Raw genomic sequence first — 22,918 nt, forward strand, 5'->3', positions numbered from 1 at the left:
GACCACAGAATAGTACTCTAGGCGCTACTATAACCAGATCATGGAGTGATCAAGAGTCTTTGCTGTGTTTTTCACTCTTGAATTATTACACAGAGTTAGGATCAGTGCATGTTTTGCATCCTGCAGTAATGCCTAGTCATGTATAGCTCAGTAGGTAGAGCCCAGTACAATAATAACCATATCAGAGTTCCTATAGGGGCCTCTCTCTCTCTCTGTCTCTCTCTCTCTCTCTCTCTCTCAGACACACACACACACACACACACACTCACACAGGAAATGGAATATACAAGGTTAAATGTTCGGCATTGCATGAGCTCTGGTGGCATTTTTTTTTTTTTTTTTTTTAAATAGGTATGTAGCCATGCGGTCACATGTGGCTGCATCAAAACATGTGAATGCTTATGCTGAGTGTGATGTGCCAGTCATGATACTGAACTTGTTTAAGTGGCAGGTTGCAGTCAAGACAGTGGGAGACAGAAAGAGTGAAGAATGAGATATGGCCCTGGTATCTTGGAGTGTGTCTGTGTTTCCAGGTCCTGTGTTCGTTCAATGTTATTTTTTTTTTCAAAATGAAATGAAAACTGCTGTGTCCTCGAATCCCATGCTCCCTTAAGGAAAAAATAGTATTGTGTCCATACCTCTCGTGCGTCTAAAAAAAATACTTAATCTGGTAGTACATGTTCATTAAATAATCTGAAATAATAACCAAATAATCTGAAATGGTGTGTGCAATCCTGTACTCTTCCCCTGTTTACAACTATGTCCTTTTCTAATTTTTGGTAGTTTCTGCTAAATGTGTGTTTTATATTATTTTTGCCCAAATCACTTTACTCTTTTATTCTTTATTTCTATTCTTTCTTTCTTTATTTATTTATTGCACCCTTTGCCTTCCAGGGACGGGTGCTGCAAATTAGCATCTGCTGCAAACACTTGCATTGGATAGCTGTTTTCAGTTTGTGTATGTCCACTATATCAGTCCCTACGAAATAAATCATAAAAAATAAATACATAAATAATGGATGAACAGATTGTTATTCAACTTCAAACTTGTGTTATTCAGTGTCAGTAAACACCATTTCAGATATTACTTAGTGAACATGTACACTCACATTATACATTTTTCTTAATATACCAGCAGTATGGACATTGGTCTTGTCTTATGTTTTTGTTGAGTGAACATTGCACTGAGGGAACATTGGGTTATTTTGTGTTACGGTTTACATTGAGGGAACACAGGACCTTAGAAAGATACTGCAGAACCTCGGTAACACAGAGTGGACCCCTAAACTCATCCACAGAAATCTAACCCTGGTCACATGGACACACATGCCTACATGAGGGACACCATGTTATAGATAGCTAACAAACTCAGCATCTTCCACAAACTCAGCATTTTCTGCTCAGGAAGGTTCTGTGCTGGAAAGAGTGACCCCATCACACCTAAAATATGGCTCAAATGTCACCTCTGACCCCAACTAGAGTCATCTTCAGTCTGTCTCTGAAAATGAAAACTAGGAATGTCCTCACAGTGGTGGCAGTGCAGGAGGTTCAGCCCCAACATGGTGGCTATACTGTTGCCAGCTTGGGTGTGGTCACTATGTAATATATTTCAAAGGTGTGTGGGCTGAAGAGTATTATCAGTAAACAGAAAAATAAATATGACAGCTGGAACCAAAAAATAGTTCTTCAGGTCCTGTTCTAATGTGTTTGTTTCTGCTTTGTTTCATTCATGCACTTGACCACATGAATTTCCTCTTAATTCCGTTTTAATAAAGATTTTACCTTGACCTTGACTTGGTGCCACAGGAGAACCTTTTTCTGGTTCCACAAAAAGACATTTCAGACCACACTTCTTTACATGCTTCAAAAGTGCCTCAAAAGCCACCAAGAATATTTCTTTTAGGAACCAGTGATGAACAGCTCTTTCTCATTTCTAATGGAAAAAATGGAGATGCCAACATGGAACTAAAAATAGTGGTGTTTCATTGTGGTGCTAAAGCAAAACCATCTCTGATTCCTCAGAGAATCTTTCAGACCACGGGTCTTCAAAATAGTTCTCGATTTATGAACTTAAACCAAAAAAGGTTCTCTAAAGAACCCTTTTCAAAGTACTTCTTGTAGGACCCAACTGGTTCAAATGAGGAACCATCCACAAAAGACCCATCAAAAAACATCTTTCATGAACCAGAAAATTGTTCTTCAAAAGACTTAAACAAACAAACAAGGAATTCTTTTCGAAGTAGTTCTTAGAGGAACAATGAATAACAATCCAGGAAAGAAAGAATCCAGGCAAGAAAGTTGATCTAAAACGGTCTTTTAAGAACTGTTTTATAACCATTATTTTCTGTGTGCACCATTTACCCATGACTACATAACAGCCTTAGATAACCGGAGCTGGCTCGGCCTGGTCAGATGAGCTGTGAAGTCCATGTCGTTTTGTATGTAAGCTATCAAAATGAAGTGACTGTCGGTTTACATAAAATCTGTATTTTGGTGCTTTGTGTGGGTGTGTGTTGGTGTGTAGAAGAGACAGAGAAAGGAACGAGTTAGAGAGCAAGAACAACAGGTAGAGAGATTGAAGTTGAGTGAAAAGGACAAGAGGTGAGCCAGCAAACATGATTAAGTCGATCGCTCCGGGACCGGTTTCTCTCCTTGTTGCCGATTCTTACATTCTTAAATAAAGGAGAGAACAGTTGAAGTCGTTTTTCTTTGTGCTTTAATACACTGACAATGTTGCAAGTGTAGGCTAATTAAAAAAATATGGGGAAAATCTCCTTTCTCTCCTCGTTACATATCATTAGATGTCAGTTGGCTTGGTTAAATTGTGAATGGTTAGGGCTGTTGCCAGGCAGAAATCAAGGCCCTCCTGTCTCCTTATTAGGTCATTAGATACAAGGTGGTGTGTGTAATGGCTTTAAACAAACACTAATGCAAGACCCTCAGTTTGCCAAACACAGACATAAGCAGATTTAAAATGGTTAACCATGAATAAATAATTTCCTTCACACTACTAACTGCCAAAAAAGCATTTGTTTATTGTGGTTAGTAGTGAGCCCAGCTGATCCTCCAAGCTCAAACTAACTGTACTAGTCTGAATAAGCAGCTAGCAGGCCTGCTGACCCTCTGTGAAGAGACAATCTGATTCCCAGCTCCATTTGGTCATTTATCGCACTCCTACTTTGCCAGTAATGTCCGTCCATTAACTAGCACTCAAATTGACTCTGAGAAATTCTGAGATAATTAAAACTCAGATCTGTGTGAGTGCTACTGAGTGAGTAGTGTACTCAACTGGATGATACTATGAGTGTGGCTGTAATAAAGATGCTGTACGTGCTGGATGCTGAAGCTGCAAATGATGAATCGCCGGGATGAAAATATCCCCACATCAGTCCACTCCAGCTCGTGCATCAAAGTGCATCACAGTCTACAGGACTGATTTTTAAAAAATACTGTATGATTAATAGCTCATGAGCAGAATTTGTTTTCAGTGGATAAATGAGTGATATTCACCTGTAACACTGACTGATAACTTCTTAAATAGATGACATTTGAAAGGTTGAAATGTTTACATGAAGTATTTAGTCTTCACTGAAGTAAGTTGGTCTGGTGTTTCCACATTCGGCAAAGGTGCAGTTCTTACTAACCATTATTTATCGTCACGTCATTTATTATTACTTCATTATTCATGAAAGACTTTTTTCCAAGGTGCCAAAGTACTTTACATTTTTTTCCCTTTTTTTCTGACTTTTGGTAGTATATAATTTTAACCCTAACCAACACCACAATCTATCGTAAAATATCAGCACCCTCCCTTCATTTTGGCCATGCAATTTAGCAATCAGTGTGGGATAATAATATAATTGTGATGATTTTGACATTGCTTTATTTCTGGTGTGTATGCATTTTCATCCTCCTCCCCTAATCTCTCTCTCTCTCTCCCCTAAGCAGTGTCCCATTCAGCCAACGAGGTTTGAACTCTGACCTTTGGCTTACTGTAAATGCCCATACGCATCAATCACTGCACTCCACACATCTCAGATTGCAGTGTTCTCTTACTCACCACCTTCATGACCAACATGCCACCCTCTCCCCCTGTTCCCACATATCCCGCTGTAGTACTCTATATAGCCTACTGTTGTGGTATTTAAATAAACGAACTGATAGCAGCAGCCACGCCTTAGCCGCCCCTTCCATGATGTCATTCTTTCCTACTCACAGCTCCCGCAGACAGCTTAGATGAAAATGCTCCAGTGCTGCAGCTGCGGCTGCTTGTGGCTCAGTTAATATCATAAATTCATGCATGCGCTTCAGTGGGTGGCGTTATGTTAAAGGACCATGCTGGTTGTATTTTGACTTCTCAACAGCAGTTGTGTTTGCATCTGTCCGTCACCACTATTGGTTGCATAAGTGTGCACAGAATAGGCTTTGGTATCATAGCTGTCGAGGCTGACTTTCCACAGTTCATTACCATTCATGTCTAAATTTGGAGCAGGTAAATTCTGTTTGGCTTTTTTCAGCTTTGTTCTGAGTGGTTGTGATTGACAACTTGGAGGGCAAAACCCAAGAATAGCAGAGGTCAATGATGGTCCCCCTCCAATCAAAAATATGTTTTTCTGAGTATTTCTTTCCTCCCTTGACTGTACTGACTGTATCTGTGCAAAGTGTGTTGCTAGAGTAGGTGTTTTCACAATCCTCTACTTAGGGTAGAGGTGTGTGTGCACACCCTAAAAGCACAAATCTGACAGCCAATCCCATGAACTGACAGGTTGGTGCTTTGCATATCGTTAGTACCAGGCCTGTTGGTCGCTGTTGGTGTATTCAGAGCTTTCCAACTCTGGTGTTTTATCATCCAAAAAACAAGACCAACATGAAATAGCTGCCTCAAATGAACAATATTAGTGATATCAAGAGATTTGCTGGGGAAAAAAAAAAGTTTTCATGATTAGATTATCAAATAACACAATTTTTCATGACTATCGCAGGACAGGACTTCCTAGTTCTGTGAACAGAGCTCTGGTTACGATTCTATGTGCAAGCAGACGGGAGGGTGGGTGGAGATGATTTGCATATTCATAGAGTTGTGCATATTTAATGAGGGCAAGATTTAGTTTGATTTAGATTCAGTCGTTTTAAGGAAGTAAGGGATGTTTTTGCATTAGTAAAACTTATGTAATATTGATGATTGATGCTTAGGGGCTTAGTAAACGGCTGGAAGGGGACTTTAAAGTTGCACCACCAAAGAAACACAGTCGTTACATGTCAACTAGAAACAGAGGGAGCGCTTGTTTATCACTTAGATTCATTTTATGTGAAAATGCCCTTGTCCTTTATGGTGTTCTGAGAATAAATATAGTTTAGTTGACGGGGTATTTACTGAAAGTATTCTGTCTAAACAGGCAGAACAGCTACATTGCTGGACCCTGACTGGCTGAGATCAGCAGCTCCTCTGATTCAAATGTTGAGTGGACATTTTCCAGTTGAAATGCAGCAGACTGGCCTCACTGGAGAGACTGGAGGTGTATTTGTGCTTGTGCTGAAGCTAGATCTTTGTGGGCTATCACTTTGGTGATATTTTCCACGTGCCAAATGTGAATAGTGTGCAAGTAAAACATATATATTATTTAAATTTCTCTCATGGCAAATTCACAGATTCTGCAGTGTACTGTAGTCAATATCTGATGTATTACGAAGGGAACCATTAATTCATATTTGTGAGGGAAAAAAAACTGCAGGAACAGCTTCAATTTAACTATTAGCCATAATAGAATAAGCTGTGTTTCATGAATCACCAATGCTAGAGGTGACCCTTTGTAAGGACAGCCAGGATCCAGTCTGTGAGAGGAATAATAGAAAAAATAAAAGTGGTAGGAGGCATTTTTTCCCCTATTTATTAAGCAAAAGTGGCTCATGATTGAGATAGGTGAGTCAGGTGTGCACAAGGCAATGCAGCACATGGCATTATGGATTCATTTATAATGCGGTGATCACACTCAGTGATTGCATTATTTCTGCATTATCTTAATCTCCCTCCATACACAGAGAGATCTGGGGAGAGGGCCGACTGTCGCTGTGGCAACCACTAACCAAGCCGATTCTTCAAGTCCTCTTTTCAGCAGTAGAATTCATTTTATGACCGGGCTCTGTATTGAATGGCATGAAAAGACAGAGAAAGACAGAGAGAAAAAGAGAGGATTACTCATGCTGTAGCCCGGAGTTGATCGTGCAATCGATTTTGATGCATCATAGTTTGCTGAGTCACCTTGTTTTCCCCCAAATTACCTCATGGTTTTGCAGTCCTCTGGCATGAAGGACACCTGAACGTCCGAGCGTAGCCCCTCATCGATCGTCGTGTGTACAGTCCAGCATCACAAGAGCTATGGACGGCATGTGTGAACACAGCTGCATATGAAGAGTTTAACTCCAAAAATGAGATACTGAGCTTTTGCATTAGTCAGTGAAGCAGTCTTCATAATCTGACAGCCCAGACTCCTGATGACCCAAGTCCTGCTTTTATCTGCACACAGGAGACTGGTTGACCCACACTCTTAGGAAATAAAGCTCATAATTGTACCTTTAGGGGTACAACAGCTAAAACAATTAGCCTACGCTAGAATAAGTTCAATAAAATGGATAAAGTTGGGTATGGATGTGGATGTTGGATATGGATAAAGTTCAATAAAATGGATTTGTAGTTGAAACGTTGCAGCAGTACAGCTGAAAATATGGAGAAAGAAGTGAAAAAGAAGCAAAAACACAGCCATCAGGCTTTTTTCTACTTATTTTTTGCACTAGTCAGGAGGTAGTTGGCTGAAAAAATGTTTTCAAAGGGGGTACATAACTGAAAAATGTTTGAGAAGCACTGCTCTAAGGTGCAGCTTGTGTACTCTTGACATTGGGATCTTATTGTGGTTTGTACTTTATAGAGTCCAGCTTTGTTCCTATATTGCAGTGGTTCTCAACTTTTTTTCAATAATGTACCCCCTTTGAAATAGTTTTTCAGCCAAGTACCCCCTGGCCAGTGGAAACAAAAATAAAGAAAAACAAGAAGAGAGAGAGAAAAAAAAATCCAAATAGAGGTAAACTACAACAACCCGATGATATTTTGTCTCTGTTTTTTCTTCTTTTTCTCTTTGTTTTCAGCTCCATCGCTGCTACGTTTCAACCACAAATCCATTGTCCTGATCCATTTTCTACATTTTTATTGAACGTATTACAACACAGGCTAATTATTTTAGGTGTTATGCATGAGAGACACTTCTTTAAAAAAAGTCTCACGTACCCTTTTGAGAACACCTACTCTGTTATCACCACAATATTGACTGGATAATTGTATTACCTTACCCTATTTTTCATATCCACATGAAAGCTGATTTCATTTCAAGGCTACTCAACCATAGCCTACAAGTTAAAATCTACCTTTAATTAATGTTTGACCTAATTTATTTATTTATTTAGGTGTTTATTTATATTTTCATTTATTAATTCATTGTATTTAGCCTGGCAAATGCTGTCTCCTCATATTGAACTATAACATTTAGAGGAAACAATATTATATGTACATTTTACTGCCACGGAATGGATCTGTACCTTTTTGGGTCTGAAAAAAAAAGTTCTCATAATTACCTTGAGGTGCAATAATTAGCCCTAAGGGGTCCTTTAGGGCTAATTATTGCACCTCAATAATTGAGATAGGTGTGTCAGGTGTCCCCAAAGGTAGATTGTACCTTTGGGGATCAGAAATGGATATGGTTATGGTTTTCATATGTGTTTGCTCACCTTGAGGTTTCCTTGAGGCTCACAGGTGGTTTCATTTGAGGAGCGCAGCCTCTTCTGACAGATCCAGCTATACACCCACTGGTCACAATAACTGATTCAAACTCTTTCGAAAAAGACGGAATGAAGGCTTTGCAACATGGCGAGACCTTTATTGACAAAACAGCCTCAAGGCTTTGAGGACAGAATTGCTTCAAACTGACTCATTCAGATCTTGTTTTTCTTTTTCTTTACTAAAACGAATATGGTCACATGAAGCCCTGAATGTGGTTACAGTGAAACAGCATTTAGAGCTCCTCCAGCTCCCTAAAATTCAATGTATTTCCTGTTCAGGGTTGGGGTCGGGAATAATCTGGCGAGAAGAATTAGGGAGAGAAAGGCAGTTTTAGTTGAAGGCAGAGGTGTGATTACTCAAATGTTTCTTTTTTTTATTGGATGAAATTTTTGTTCACTGTACTGGTTCAGCACATAGACGTTCAGCATGATGTCACCACTGAAGAAGCATTATTTTCAAGGATGTAAAGAATATTCCGGTTTTGGAAAATAAGCAAACAAGTTGAAAAAGTCGCTTGTTGCTTTAAGGTTTGAAGAATCAGCTCACAGGACTGTGTAGCTAAAGCTCAGGCTTTAAGACTGAATGTTAACCTTCGCAATCCATCAGTGCGTTCATTAACAGAAACAAGGACCAGTTTTTGGATATTCAAGTATTGGATTAGACACATTTTTCCCAAATCAGTGCAGATCTGTCCTAAAGTAAGACATTAAAGACCTCATGAAGTGGCACTCTGACTTCCCTGATTTGATGTATTTCCTGTTATAACAGGATGGGACATGACATGGGTCATTTAAAAGTGCCAATTTTTTACAATTATATTTGTCAGAATTTACATTTACACCTACTGGTGCATCATGAGGTCACTATTAGAGATTAGTTGTCCAGATATTAAAAGTAATTGGAGTTCATTTTCTGTTTTCTATACGAAATTAATTGTCATGTCTTGTCTTTCATCCGTCCATTTCTCCATTTTCAAAACGTCCTCCGCAGCTTCTTGTCACTTTAATATATTGCACATCCACTTTGAAAATATACTGTCTCACATGCAAAAAAAAAGAAGAAAAAAAAAGAAAAAATAACTAGTCAATCACAAATAGAAGTCCCAGATGTTTTCTCTCAAGCTTTAAAACGTTACAGAGAAATGTCAGTAAAAGTTTCACAAGCGTAACAACTTTTTGAGTTTTAGGCCGGTGATCAGTTTATCTTTTGGTGCTATAAATACATATATATATTTGATGGTATTTTATTTTGGAAGGAATCTCATGTATTGCTGTCTTTCTGTCACAGAGAGCTCTAACCTGCTGCCAGGTCCTTAAAGGACTTCTCCTCCGTTAAGTGGCTTTGCTGAGCAGCAGGCCGGAAGAGGAGCAGGTCAGCGGCTTAGTCGATCTCTGGGGCTCACAGGGAATCCACTGGGAGGACAAGTCAGAGCAGACAGAGGTGCTGTGTCACCTCGTCAGGATGGCAGTCAGCTTAATTTAGGTTATTTATAGATAATGCACACAATGCACATACTTTTTTGCAGTTAGGATTAATGCACAAAGCCGGATTAGTGCACATATTTCTACATAATGCTCATAATGCACATATTTGTATCTTTCTTTTTCTATTTTTTTTTTTATAATTTCACTTATGCTTCTATAAATTCTCCTCTTGAGATTAATTAGCCTGATGTCCCCTTGGGTGTCACTAAAGTGTTTCTGATTCTGATTCTGTGATAATTTATGTTGCATTTGTCTTGTGAAAAACCTAAAAGAAGAAATTCAGATGATTTTCCTGATTCGGGCAGGGCCTATATTTGTCACTGAAAAATCTATTTTTTTCTGTCTCACATCAAAAACTGCTAAGTCAGGAGTAAAAAACAAACAAACAAACAAAAAATAACATAATTCATATTCTGAATGCAAAAGAAATTAGACCACACCTTAATTAGCATTCTGATGGTAAAAATACATTTAGCCATGGCCCTGGGTAAAATCCTGCTGATGGGAAATAAGGAAGAGAAGAGAATTTCTGCTGAAGGAAAAATACAGTTTAAATATGATGATTAATCATCAGTTCATTTTTGGAGTTACCTCATTTAATTTCTTAGTGCAGTATATTCACTTACAGTACCGGTCAAAAGTCTGGACACACCCTCTCATTCAGTGTTTTTTCTTTATTTTTATTATTAAAACATATTCACTTTTTGGTTTTCTACATAATACCATATGTGTTCTCTCATATTTTGATGTCTCCAGTATTACTCTGCAGTACAATGTAGAATATAGGAAAATTAAAGAAAAAACATTGAATGTTTCCAAACTTTTGACTGGTACTGTATTTATTTACCTTTCGGTTTCTGTGAGCATTTGTTAAAAATGCATTTTTAGCATACATATTTTATTTATTCCCTAATAAGTCAGGTTTTGTCTGCCATGCAGTGCACAGGGCTCCCCCCTTTCAATTAGCATTAGTCAACAGCAGCTCAGCAGAGGGGGTGTTTGTCAACGGCGAACAAAATGAGCCAGTGCTGCATTTCCCGGTGGACACAAAGTGTAATTCCTCTAAATGGGGGTCAGTATCAACTTGTGCGCGTCCTTCCAAGCATGTCCATCGCATGCAGTGCCCAGCGAGCCTGCCAGGCGGCCAGATCCTATTATTGACGGTGATTCTGTGTGACAGACACCGACACCCTGCAGCCGGAACGTAAGCGGGATCTCATTACCTCTCAGTTATCCTGGACCAGACAAGGCCAACAGGCCAGCAGCGTCCCCATGGCCCTCTTAACCTTATGAACTCCAGAAGAGGCGCTGCTGCTCGAATATTAGCGGCTTTGCTTCTTCCAGGATAAACTTTGACTCTGTCCCAGTGTCTTTAAAGAGCTCCCTTCCCTCCTTGGCAGCGGACATCAGGGAATCCTGCTCATGGGAAAACAGTAAAGATTTCACAACATATAATCAAAATTAACTGATTTTCAGCCTAGAATTTTGGTTAAAACTTCACACTAACCACCAATAATAAATGGTACATTGACAGTTAATTAAACTTTACTTAATTGTTATTTACAATGAACAAACACTGAACTGATAATGAATAATGTTTACTTATTATATAGACTTATAAACTTATTTAAACTACTTACTTACTGAACAGTTTATTGCACACATTCTAACACTGCATATACTATATTAAGTAGTTGTTAATAATAACCTAATGATTTGTAAACCTTTAATAAATCACTTATAAAACATCTACAAACTTTACATAGACATATAGAGCAGATATTTTCTAATAATTTGTCAATGGGTAATCAGTAAACCATCTCTAAACAGTATTTGGATGGCTATTATAAAGTCTGCAGCTGATGGTAATATTGGTAAGTAGTTAATAAATGATGTGTAGTGCATCTTTACAAGTTATTTAAATGGCCATTAGAAGGTTTAATATTTTTAATTAAGCTGTTGAAGCTGTCAGTGTCTGAAGGTCTGTGTCATGTTGAACCTCAGACTTGCTGCTTGCAGATTTATTCATTAACTAATTATTATAAGCAGTAGTTGCAGCTTTATGATAGCCAAAGATTAGCAGAAACCTATATACATTTTGTGGATATTAGTGCAATATCCCTGTGTATATACTGTATGGTGTATATAGGAAGACTTTTATTTTTAACACATGCTCAGTTTCCTATCTCTGTATTAATTAATTGTTGTAATACTTGTAGGATAGATGCACATATTGAGATTAATTAATTGTTGTAATACTTGTAGGATAGATGCACATATTGAGACTTAATGCACATCATTTTGCACATACCTTCGATACAACTTTTACATACAACGCACATACTTTGTGAAAAATTTTATTTTGCATTTCTTTCTATTTTCTCATTGTTTAATTCTTCTCTTGAGAATTGAGCATCTGCAACTGACCCAATTTCGCTTTCGGGGATCAATAAATACAGTACTTATGATTCTGATTACGCTAAACATGCAGAATCATGGTCCTTTCAATAGGTTTGTGTACAGCTTCCACTGGAAAAGATTTCTCTCGTCAACACTTTTTCTCAGTGCTGCCATCGATATATTTCTCTCAGTTGAGCGTCATCGCTGTCAGTCAGCACTTCCATCGTTTCCCAGTCAAGTGATTCTGCTGTCAATACTTAGGTTTCTCCCCAGTCAAGTGGCACTGCTGTCAGGTTCATTATGTCTTGATGAATTTCCCCCTGCCTTGCTCGCACGGCCGCATCTCCGGCCTCCATTTCCCAGACTATCCTAGTGTGAAAGCGGGACTCAGTTGAGAGCTAATTTGGCAGATTAAATGTGGCAGGAGTTACGTTTAGATTAAGTGTCCCGGTGTATAATGCTCTGCTGGCATCTCATCAGTGTTGAGGGGTGGACGTGCTTGTTTGCAGCCGGCTGGATCATTTCGTCCCATGAAGGGCCCACCTGTTGTTTGTATAGAAGGCTATTAATAATAGAAGTCTATGCCTATTGATTTCCTGCATCCTCAGCTGTTGTGGAAGCTATATTTTGCCATCTGATGCACTCTCACAATGTGGATCACTTTGCGAATTAAGCGATGCATTATCAGATAGCCGTGCCATAAAGTGATAACGGTGGATTTTGATGCTTCCTGCGCTGCGAAGGGAGGAATCCAGCAATCAATACACAACTCTTACCCGCTTCTTTCTTCCTGCTCTATGCCTCTATATCTCTCTCCGTCTCTCTGTCTGCCTCTCATAATGCATAGCATCACTCAAAATCATGACTGTGTGCTTGTGTGTGGAATAAAATATATGATCTCAGGAGGACACGCTGTGCAATATGATGCTTGGATATATATTTTGCCGGTGCATGGAGAGGTGCTTTGTGCAGAGACAATATGATGAAGTGCAAGTCTCAAATCATCTCGCCGCACAAAACCTCTTCAGTGGCCGCTCATGGATTCACTTTCATCATGCCAGGCCCCTCTCCAGAGCAAATGAAAGAAGTCCTCCACAAGATGGGCTTGTCAGTCTAATCATAATGGGAATAAGTCAGTCTTTGAAAAACAAGCAGGTTGTAAAAGTTCAAATGCAAACCCCGCCATACAGCAACGCAGTGATAAAGCTACACAGTTTAGTTTGGTAAAAAAACAAAAAACAAAAGCTTTATCAACACCAGTGTCTCCATTAAGAGGAAAGCAAATTTAAACCGACTCTAGGCTTTGTTTTATTGAAAAATAAATTCTTCTAATCAGCCTAAATCACACAGATCTGTCCTCTTTGCCCCGATGAAATTCTGATGTAGATACTTCTTGGCCTACAGGAAGTGATGCATCAAGACCTAAAAACAAAATTCAAACAGCAGTTAACGAGGTTCTGTCTACTCACCAATGTTAGATCTTTCGCATCTTTTGTCCCTTTGGTGTTTTACTGGTAAGCATAAGCGAGCGGTGTGCAGTTTACTAGCACCATGTTGTGCAATTTGTGGGCACTGATGCTCAAATTTTCCAAACCTTTCTGTTCCCTATTGCTGCCATTTGGAATCCAGCTTATCCAGACAAGATGTTGGACACCATTTTCACCTCTGTACGTCCACTCGTTTGGTTCCTGTGAGTAGCATTTCATTTTAGCTTAGCATAAAGACTTGAAATCTATGGGAGTCATTAGCCTAGCTCCGTCAAAGTGAAAAAAACAACAACCTTGCAGCAACTCGACATTTAGCTGCATGGGTCAAAAATACACAAATAGCCCATTCTATGGTGTTACCTCACTGCTGAGTAGTTCCAGTGTGGATTCAGTGTGGTTTTATTTGCATATCATTTACCTTGTTTTCAGTCCCTTCAAACTCCCGAAAGTTACGATTAAAATGTAACTTCAGTGACATTAGCTCATTGCAGGAGCAGATAATAGCAAAGCAAAGCAAGGTATGGATACAAATATATGAATTTACTGCATATACAGCATGAAAGACAGAGTAGAACATTTTGAGAAAGAGAAAATGAAAGTGGCTTTCTATTTTAAGATAATCATCATTCATTGCATACGCCGGTTGTGAAATAAAATGGAGTGATGTAGCGCTGTTATCCCTCATGGTTTTTAACCCAAGGGGAGCCAGCGTCAGCACCGGGGTAGGCAGTGGGACGGGTGGAGGTGCAGGGGGAGGTGGCAGGGGTAAATTTAGCCCGACAGACACAGCATGTGGGCCACGCACCATGGGGACTATTTTGGCCGGTCGCTGGGAGCTGCTGACAGGTTCGTCCTGAGCCCAAGACTCCGTGGATACAGAAGCTTCAACCTCAACTAAAGCTGAAGAAATCTGAAGAAACACTTTCATTTTCAGTGGAAATACAACATAAGCAATATCCTGCATATATTCATACATATTGATTTATTTTTCCACTGTATTCTCAAACTTTTCATCCATTTTAATTGCGCACACGTTCTATTTTTGTTCTCCATTAACCCCTTGAATCCAGTTTTCCCTTAAAATTTCCCCTGAAGTGGCATCAACATTACAATGGCCCATACATATTGTGAATCTGCTGGTTGCAATGCTTCACTGAAAGGACACCACGCTTACACTGAGTGAAATATTCAAACTCAAGATGCCATTGTTTTATGGCTGCAGCATTGCATCAAAGAGAAAATATCTGGATGTCTTGCGAATCATTTTCTACACATTTCCCTGTAATTCAGCAGGACATATTTGGGATCTTTGGAAACCTTGGGATCTCCACTGGAATTTAAAATGAAGTTATTTTGGTTTAAATAAAGTTCGGCCATGCAGCAATGACAAACCCACCTGTGGGAGTCGCAGAGTTTTGAAGTGATTAAAAAAATTGGTTGTAATGTTCCTTTAGAATTGGAGTATTTTCTTGGGATGTGTCTTTATCCTATGGCTGTGACGAAACGTGATTATAGTGAAGATCTGAGTCACACATCCCCTTCCTGTAAAAGCAGCAGTTTGAAGATACCACTCGGTTCAATCAGCACCTGTTTTCCACCAATACACACTTTTTTTGTTTATTTATTGTTTTTTTTTTTTTTTTTTTTATTGCAGAAATCATCTAATTCTTGACAAATAAACTCTTGCCCTTTTTGCTCAGTTTGTTTGAAATGATTGTGCCTCCCTCTGGAGTGAATAAACTAGTGTAAATGATTGCGGCTGCATGACAAAGCATTGCTTTTCAGTCTTTTTTTTTTTTTACAGTCTGGTCAAAGAAACCTTTTTACTGCAGCAGATTTTCGGGGAATTTAATTGATACAGTGGCATCAATACCCTAATATCCATCCATAACCACACAAGTAATTTGAGGATCTTCAAGTAAAATCTTCATCAATTCCCAGATTTTTCTAGCAGATGGATAAAAACAAAACAACATACAGCACTGTGTTTCTGCACTGCACCTCCCAGAAATCACCTGTCAATCAAACACTGTGGGCGGGACTTGTATTTTCTGTTGATGGAGTTTCAGATTCTCTAGGTGGCGCTCTTTTCTTTGCGCCTTTCACTTTCACTGTTTGTTTCTTTCTGTGTCTATTTTGGAAACTTAACACCACGAAATTACATGCAATGAAGTGATAAAAAAAAATTGGAATTAGATTTCTAGCTTGTAGGGTTTCCCTGATAAACCCTGCACTATAGAACAGCCAGGCACTGACCTTTTCAGTAACAGGCTGCTGATATTGATTGATTGATTGATCGATTTGCTCTCTTCAACCAGTTAAGATTTGTACGGTTGAGAATGAAGGTCATAAAGTTTGATTCCGTCAATATCCGTAATCAAATAGCATTTAATTACAATTTGAATATTACTCTGCCTTTGAGCCAATTTGTAATAGTGACAAAACTGATGTGTACATAGATTTATATGAACGTGGAAGAGATGATCAATTTAAAGTTCATGAGGATCAAACTGTATATTCCCAGGTGACAGTAAGGTGTCAGGCTGGCCGTGCGCTGCATTGCGTTGACAGTTTTAGAGGCTTGGCGACATGTGGGGGGTTGCCGTGTGTTATATCACAGCGTGTACACTTTCATTCTGTACAACATCATTTATGAATGACTTGCTCTCTCTTTTTCTTCTCCTTCCATACCACGTGCGTACATTTTTTCCTATTTTTTGCCTCAGTGTTCTTTGCTTTTGCCTCCCGCCTCCCTTGTCTGCGCAGAGGGATGTGTTCGTATCACTTATTCATGGGAGGAAAATGTCAAGGAAATGCAGGGGATCGCGATGAAGCGCCTCATGAAATTTTCAGGTGTGAGTCTTGTGACGTTGAAATCCTCGTCGCGGCGAGCGGTGGGCATGAATAGGAGGAAGTGCTGAAAGGATGGTGTTAATGATTGCCTACTTTAAGTGGGTTTATCACTTCCTGCCTCTCAACACTGGATTCTCATTAACATTGTCAAGAGTAGTTACATACACTGTGTAAAATCACACTGGCTCCACTTTATTTGGACTGTTCAACTTTGAATCAGCTTTGCCTCAGTTGAGTTTCACAGCACTGACTTCATATCAACCTGTCCAATGTAAACACTCATCTTACCAACTTTACATCACTTGTTAGGTTACACCATGTACCGCCATATGTCAACCCCAATTTCCAAAGTACCACCCATGTAGGTTGTTAATAGTTCATGCCACGTCAATCATGTCACGTGGCTAAGCACAGGCAAATTCTGTTTCCAAAGTATAGTAAGCAAATAATTTGTAAGCAAATAATAGTAAGCAAATAATTTGTACACCATTGTAATGTGATGTGTATATGTAATAGCTGATGTTTGTAATACAAATCAAATGAAATGACATTTTTTTTGGTTGTAAGTTAAGGACTTGGATCATTTGGAGCCCAGTTGTTAGGTCTTTGAGCAAGGCTCTTGCATGCACATCACCTGGTGGAGGCTTGTACCACAATTTGGGAATCATTGCTTTAAACCATGTATAACAGCAGTCATTATGAGGTTAGTAGGTATGAAGGGCCTGAAGTGAGGGTGTTTTGGGGTACGCTGATCCCTGCAGCAACTCCCCTATCACGCCAGTGCTCAAAAATCAGTGAAGGGTATTTTGAAACCCAGGTTATGTTATTTTTTGATGTTTTTAATATATTTGAGAAAGAATTGTCTCAGGCCGTTCACACAAAGAGATTGGCCCAATCTGATCTTACAATCTCCCCAGGCAGTTTTTTTTTTTTCAATTCTGATTTTGTGACTTATCTACTGCAAGAATCAGTTAACGTAAAACCATGTGGCGGTTCCATCCGTGGAACATATAGCTGTGGTGTTTATTACGGGATGCATTTTGTGAATATTGTTAGTTAGAGTTGGGCTTGGGTTAGATACTGAGTTGACTGCAGTGCATTGGTCATTCCACTTTTGAAAATTTTCAGCTATAAATCCATTCTAACTGGAACAAATATTCCTGAGACGTTGTGTGATCTCTACTGGGTTTAGCTATACAAACATTTCTCGGAGGCAGAGCTGCTCTTTAGGGACATGTAACCTTTTTGGTCTAGCTAACCTAGATGTTACTATGACTAGATGATGACTAGATGACTAAATGGTAATATGACTAGACTGAATTTTTTTTCCCACTTGGGTAGAAATGCTTCTTTAGCTCATCTTGGTGTAACTCAAACATTATTTCTGCCTCCAAGAAGTGCCTGCAGAACAAAAACTCCAAAACAGAGTGGTATGAATGTCACCTTTTCAATTTGTAGATAGCCCTTGTTGAGATGAAAGCATTGCTGTGAATGTGGAAATATTTCATCTGGCTGCTGTGGCACATCTCCCATCAAGTCAGCACAAAAAAAAAAACCCTGGTCTAAAAATAGATTTGGTTGTGATTTGAAGAGTCTGCTGTGACAAACAAAAAACTCCAGCTTTCCAAAATCGATAAATGCAGCAGCAGGATACTGAGTTTGCTTGCTTTGGCTTTGTGATGTGCCATGTTTCCAATATGGTTTAATATTGTCCAAATGTGTCATTCACAGATGGTCGCAGACACCTCTGCTCTCACAATCCGTCGTAGTGACTCAGTTGTGAGTCTGTAGGACTTTCTAAAACCACGTCATGAAATCCATCTTATTCCCCATTAGATAACGCTGTAATTCTGAACATGATTTCTGAAGAAACGAGGCACGGCTGTGTTTTTTTAGACTGAGGGCCAGAAGCTGTTACGCTGGCTGGTGGCGGCTCGTAAGCGTGTGTTTTATATGCTGTTGTATCTGAATCTTTCATGACCACCCCGACGCAGTGTTATGTAACAGCTTAGTGGAGACCCTCCTGATGTGTTACAGCAGCCATTACTAATTTACTGTCTAGCTGCAGGGTGCAGGGTGGGGCGGGGGTGTAGGGGATGGGCTGGGGCATTGAACCCGGGGCTTCTTGTTTTGCATGGATCCTGGGAGGCTTGCTTGCATCAAAATGGGAAATCTTTGAAAACCTACTCATGTTCCTCCGAGGTGCTGTGATGCAATCTATAGAGTCAGCACATTTGTTGGGTGGCACGTTAAGGGTCTGAAGAAGTTGGATGACAATGCCTTTTTCTTTTTTCTCTGGTGCCTCTACATCTTTGCCTAAAGGCTGTGAGTCAACATGTTAAAACTACCTGTTATTGCATGGTTGCACTCTGGTTTATCAGCGTGAATAGAGCCGTGTGTGGACATTTACATATGTGTGCACGTATGCAAACATGCACACACACACTTCTTATTTCTTACTTCTATACTTACAAATGATTAGATGTTGCAGACAGACTCTGATGCCGCTGTTAAGACATAAAAACAAAGCTAAAAGCATAAGAGTGAAATCATCACTTAAGTTGTTGTCTTAGAATCTACTTTACAGTATGTGTGTGTGTGTGTGTGTGTGTGTGTGTGTGTGTGTGTGTGTGTGTGTATGTGTGTGTGTGTGTTTGTGTGTACCCGAGCATGCACATCCCATGAGTTCTCTCTGAGAGTGACTTACATCAGGAGGTGACGCATACACACAGATGTGTGACTCATCAAGCTCTTACTTAGGATACACTTAAGGAGACAAAAAAAAAAAAAAAAAAAAAAAAGCAGTCATAGATTTAGACCCAAGACAGAGCAGTGAATGTTCTTTTTAACGAGAACGATGTATTTATTCAGCCTTTCTGAACTGTGGAAGGATGGATAAAACATAGGGGGATGGATGGATGGATGGATGGATGGATAGATGGATGGATAGATAGATGCAGATCTTCCTCATCTCCTCTGGAATGTGGTTGTAGATGGATCCACTGGCTCTGACACAGACTGAAATATTTCCAGGGGTTCAGATTCGTAATTCCACCTAATTCACACTTAAACAGAGATAATCATGTTACCAGGCTGGAGCACCGCTGCTCATTATCAGACTGTTATTATTGGATCATTATCAGGGTCTATTTGCAGGGCATAGAGCAGCTATGATCTTTATCGACCTCTGCTGGCAAGCTGTATGAACTGCAGCAACTTTCATATAGACTTACATATCTACAGCTGACAGAAAGAGTAACTCACAGTAAACAGTACAATACACAGTACAATGTCTGGTGAAGAGATAATGTGTCATGATAGAACAACATCTTTGTTGTGTCATTTTTTTTCTCAAGAAAGACGCTTTTTTGGCCTTTGTAGCTCTTGTTTCTTTTGGTGATGAAACTGCAAAACCTAGGTGGGAGGGAAGGGGGTCCAGAGCAGAGAACTGTGCAGAAAATGAGTTTTGAAAGCAATAAATCTGTGTTAATGACATTATTAGGTCTTTGATACTGATTGATAATTTGGCTACGAACCTTTTGCAGACATATTACAGTCATTTTGTGGTGTAGGGCAGTAAATGTCTCACATGCTGTCCCTTCAAATCAGAGTTAAAGTCTCAGGCGAGCTTCCGCTGCATGCAGTCTGAAGATCCGCACTAAGAGGATGTGAATCTGTATTAGCCACCCCATAGACAAACGTCTCCCCTTTATCTGCTAGCTTAGATTTATCTTCTAGTGTTTTGCAGGTGCTGATATCCCTCGAAGCACCTAATTTGAATATCACTGCTGTTCAGTGAAAACCTTGTGTCTCCGTTTTTGGTCATTTTCACATATTCACATAAAAATAAATGTGTTCAGTGGTTACAGTTCCACCATCTAACTTCTCCCGGAACAATTGTCATTAAAAAAAAAAAAATCCCAAGACCTGTGTTTAAGCTTAAGTCTTTAAGTCTTTAAGCTAAGCTAACAGGAAATGCTACCCATAGGAAGTGAACCACTGGACATACAGAGGTGAAAATGGTATAGAATACCTTTTCTCAGTCTGGGTAATTTGGAAGGCTGTTTTGCCCAAAATGTTGGAGTTCTCCTTTAAGCACTTAGGAACCAATCAAGCAGCCAAGCAAGCAGCTTTAACTCATTGTCTGAACCACTCCTTTAGACATCCCTTTGAAAGCCCAGGGCCAAGGATTGGTTTGCAGGAACTGATTAGCAAATGCACGCAAATGCACCTTACCCTGTGTTTCACTCAAGTCTACGGAAACAAGACTAAAAATCTGAATTGAGATTGGTGGCAGCAGGAGTAAAAGTACATGTTGGAGGAATCAGGTAGATGTATAGGTGGCTATATTACAAGAAATTCGACCCCATGTTGCACCATGAACTGATCTGCCTCTCCCAGCTCATCCCTTGGTGCTGCAGCCAGATGGAGTGAGGAGAAGTGAGGCACGTTTTCATCCTTTTTTTTTTTTTTTTTTAACACATCACTGTGGCACCATGCCCTCGTCTTGTGTCACCTGATGAGCTGACGGTGACTGGGCATTGGGAGACGGAGCCAAGACATTACACCACCAGCTTCTCGCTTGGCTCCTGCCCCAAGTGAGTCTGACAGTAGCAAGGAGATAGAAGAGGAGGTGAGAAGTGGCATCACGAGATTTGAACCAGTGTCCAGACTAAGACAGGTAGAGAAAGAGAAGAGAGCAACATGAGAGTGAGAGAGAGAGGGTGAAAAAAGAGGAGAAACAAGAGAAGGCGAGTGAGATATCCGAGTCAGGGAGAAAGAGAAAGTGAGTGCGATTTGAGGAGATGATGGATGTCTAGACGGGTCTGAGTGTTAACTTGAGGGTCTTCTTCCATACCCCGACCATGTCTCTTTTCTCTCCGCCCCCTTCCACACCCATGCCACCCATGTGTCACCCATGTCTCAGCCCTCTCTTCTGCTTTCTTACAAGCCCTTATATAGCTGTGGGACTCCCTGCTTTGCTCCCTACTCTACCTTAGGGTCTCCCTCTTATAAATACCTCAGGGTTACCAATATGGCCATGCCCTGTGGCAAAGAGGAGGGGTTTGTGTGTTTTGGGGGGTAGTTTCACTAAGAGTTAGACAACATGCTAACTACAAGTCCATTTTGCAATCCACAATGTAATGCAGTATCCATGGCTTTGTTTTTTCCATGTACCGCTTCTAAACTTATCTTAGTTTTTACAGATAGTAATCCAGATTTGTCCAGGTAAGTATGGAGGATTAAACCTGACTTATTAGGAGATAATGAAAAAAAAAAAAAAAAAAAGCTCACAGGAATTGAGGAATAAGTAGATGATTGAATAGATAAATAAAAAGCACAAAAATCTATATCTGTATCTACTATATCAATATCTACCTATCTAGATAGATGATAGATAGATATATAAAAGTGTAAAAAAAAAATTACATAATTTATTACATAATTTTGTAATTTATTTTGTCATTTACTGTCAGGATTTATTTTCCCTTAACAGTGTTAATTTTTTCCATAATAACTTATGATTTAAATTATTTTTCTCCAGAATGATTTTTTTTTTTTTTTTTTAGGGATGTGGCTTGATTTATTTTTTACCTTCATTTACACATTTATAATTTTTTGTGCTTTTTATGAATTAATTCATTCTCTTATTCATGCATTTATTTATTTATTTCTATGCATCTTTATTTCATTTATTCATTATTTTATTTATTTCCTAATGTGTCAAGTTTCATCCTCCATAGCATGTGTTTGTATTCAACAGGATCTACAGTAAACCTGAACTAACAGGTCCGACAAGCTCTCTGATTGAAAACAGATACACTCTGGCTGTGTGATTCCAAGGTAACTCTCCATCATCTTGCAGCGTAGTCATGAATGAAAAACGATGCCATGTGAGCTACGTCGAGGTTTGATGAAAGAATATCCCTTGATGCATAGATGTGCAATGCTGCTTATATCTGAAAAAATGTTGTACAGAGCAGAGGTGGACATGGATTCCTTTCTAACCCCTGTAACCACTATCCATTTCCATCTACTTTGTTTTTACAGACATTTCACATGTTGCTTTCATAAGAGCTGCATCAAAACACCCAACTGCAATCTCAATGTGGGCGCTGGGACTATCTTTGTTTCCTGTCCTGTAAAATAAATGCCACTGATTTGATCTGTACCCGGAGGCGGTGACTTTGTTGTGCTATGCCCTAAAGCGTGACCTCTTCTTGCAGTTGCTCGCAAGTCCGGCAGCAATGGTCTATCAGGTATGTTCAGGTCTGCCTTGTGTCTCTAAAAGCTGGGCTGCAAAACTCCAGTTCTTCTGCCACTGCAGTATCTGCTGGTTCCTGTCTCTCCCTGCATGGTTGCATCTGAACAGGCAACCCGTTGAGTTTAAAGTCACAAAATTACCAGAGCCAACAGACATCGCAGTCCATTGCAGATTGAGCTGCTTTCAAACTCAGTAGCAGCAGCAGCAGCTTGGGCAGTGCCAATCTGGACTCTACTTTTGACTGTGTGGCATAGCAAACTGACTTACTTACCACCGCAGAGAATGGTAAGGGGGGATAAAGCTTTTGTACAAAGCTCTCATCTAATCTATTAATCAATCTTTAACATGTCCATCCATCCATCCATTAATCCATCCATCCATCCACCCATCCAGCATCTTCAAGTAAAAGACATCTTGGCCTGAATGGAACATGTCCCGTTGGCTGTTAGATGTTATTATTTTGATTTAGTGTTTTGAGGGTAAATGGGCCAATCTCCCTAAAATAGCTAAGAGGGAAAACTGGGCCTGGGTCCAGTCATGAAGTAATGTTTCTTGAGGCCAAAGGAATGGATGGCGTCAATTGGTCTCTCTCTAAGCTTTC

The 22,918-nt window shown here is 39.6% G+C and overlaps 1 protein-coding gene across 6 annotated transcripts in view; it reads left to right on the top strand.

The window, feature by feature from the left end:
* Positions 1-22,918, top strand: part of LOC115376316 (calsequestrin-1-like) — a 124,083-nt gene that overhangs the window by 94,389 nt on the left and 6,776 nt on the right. Inside the window, exon 2 of one of the 6 annotated variants that reach the window (XM_030075802.1) lies at positions 22,280-22,312. The exons of the other annotated variants lie outside the window; for them this stretch is intronic. Within the exon in view, the coding sequence (XP_029931662.1) occupies positions 22,280-22,312 (33 nt within the window). The remainder of the gene's footprint in view (positions 1-22,279; positions 22,313-22,918) is intronic. 6 annotated transcript variants of the gene reach the window in all.

This window comes from Myripristis murdjan, chromosome 18 (genome assembly GCF_902150065.1).
Source record: "Myripristis murdjan chromosome 18, fMyrMur1.1, whole genome shotgun sequence".
Taxonomy (NCBI): Eukaryota; Metazoa; Chordata; class Actinopteri; order Holocentriformes; family Holocentridae; genus Myripristis; species Myripristis murdjan.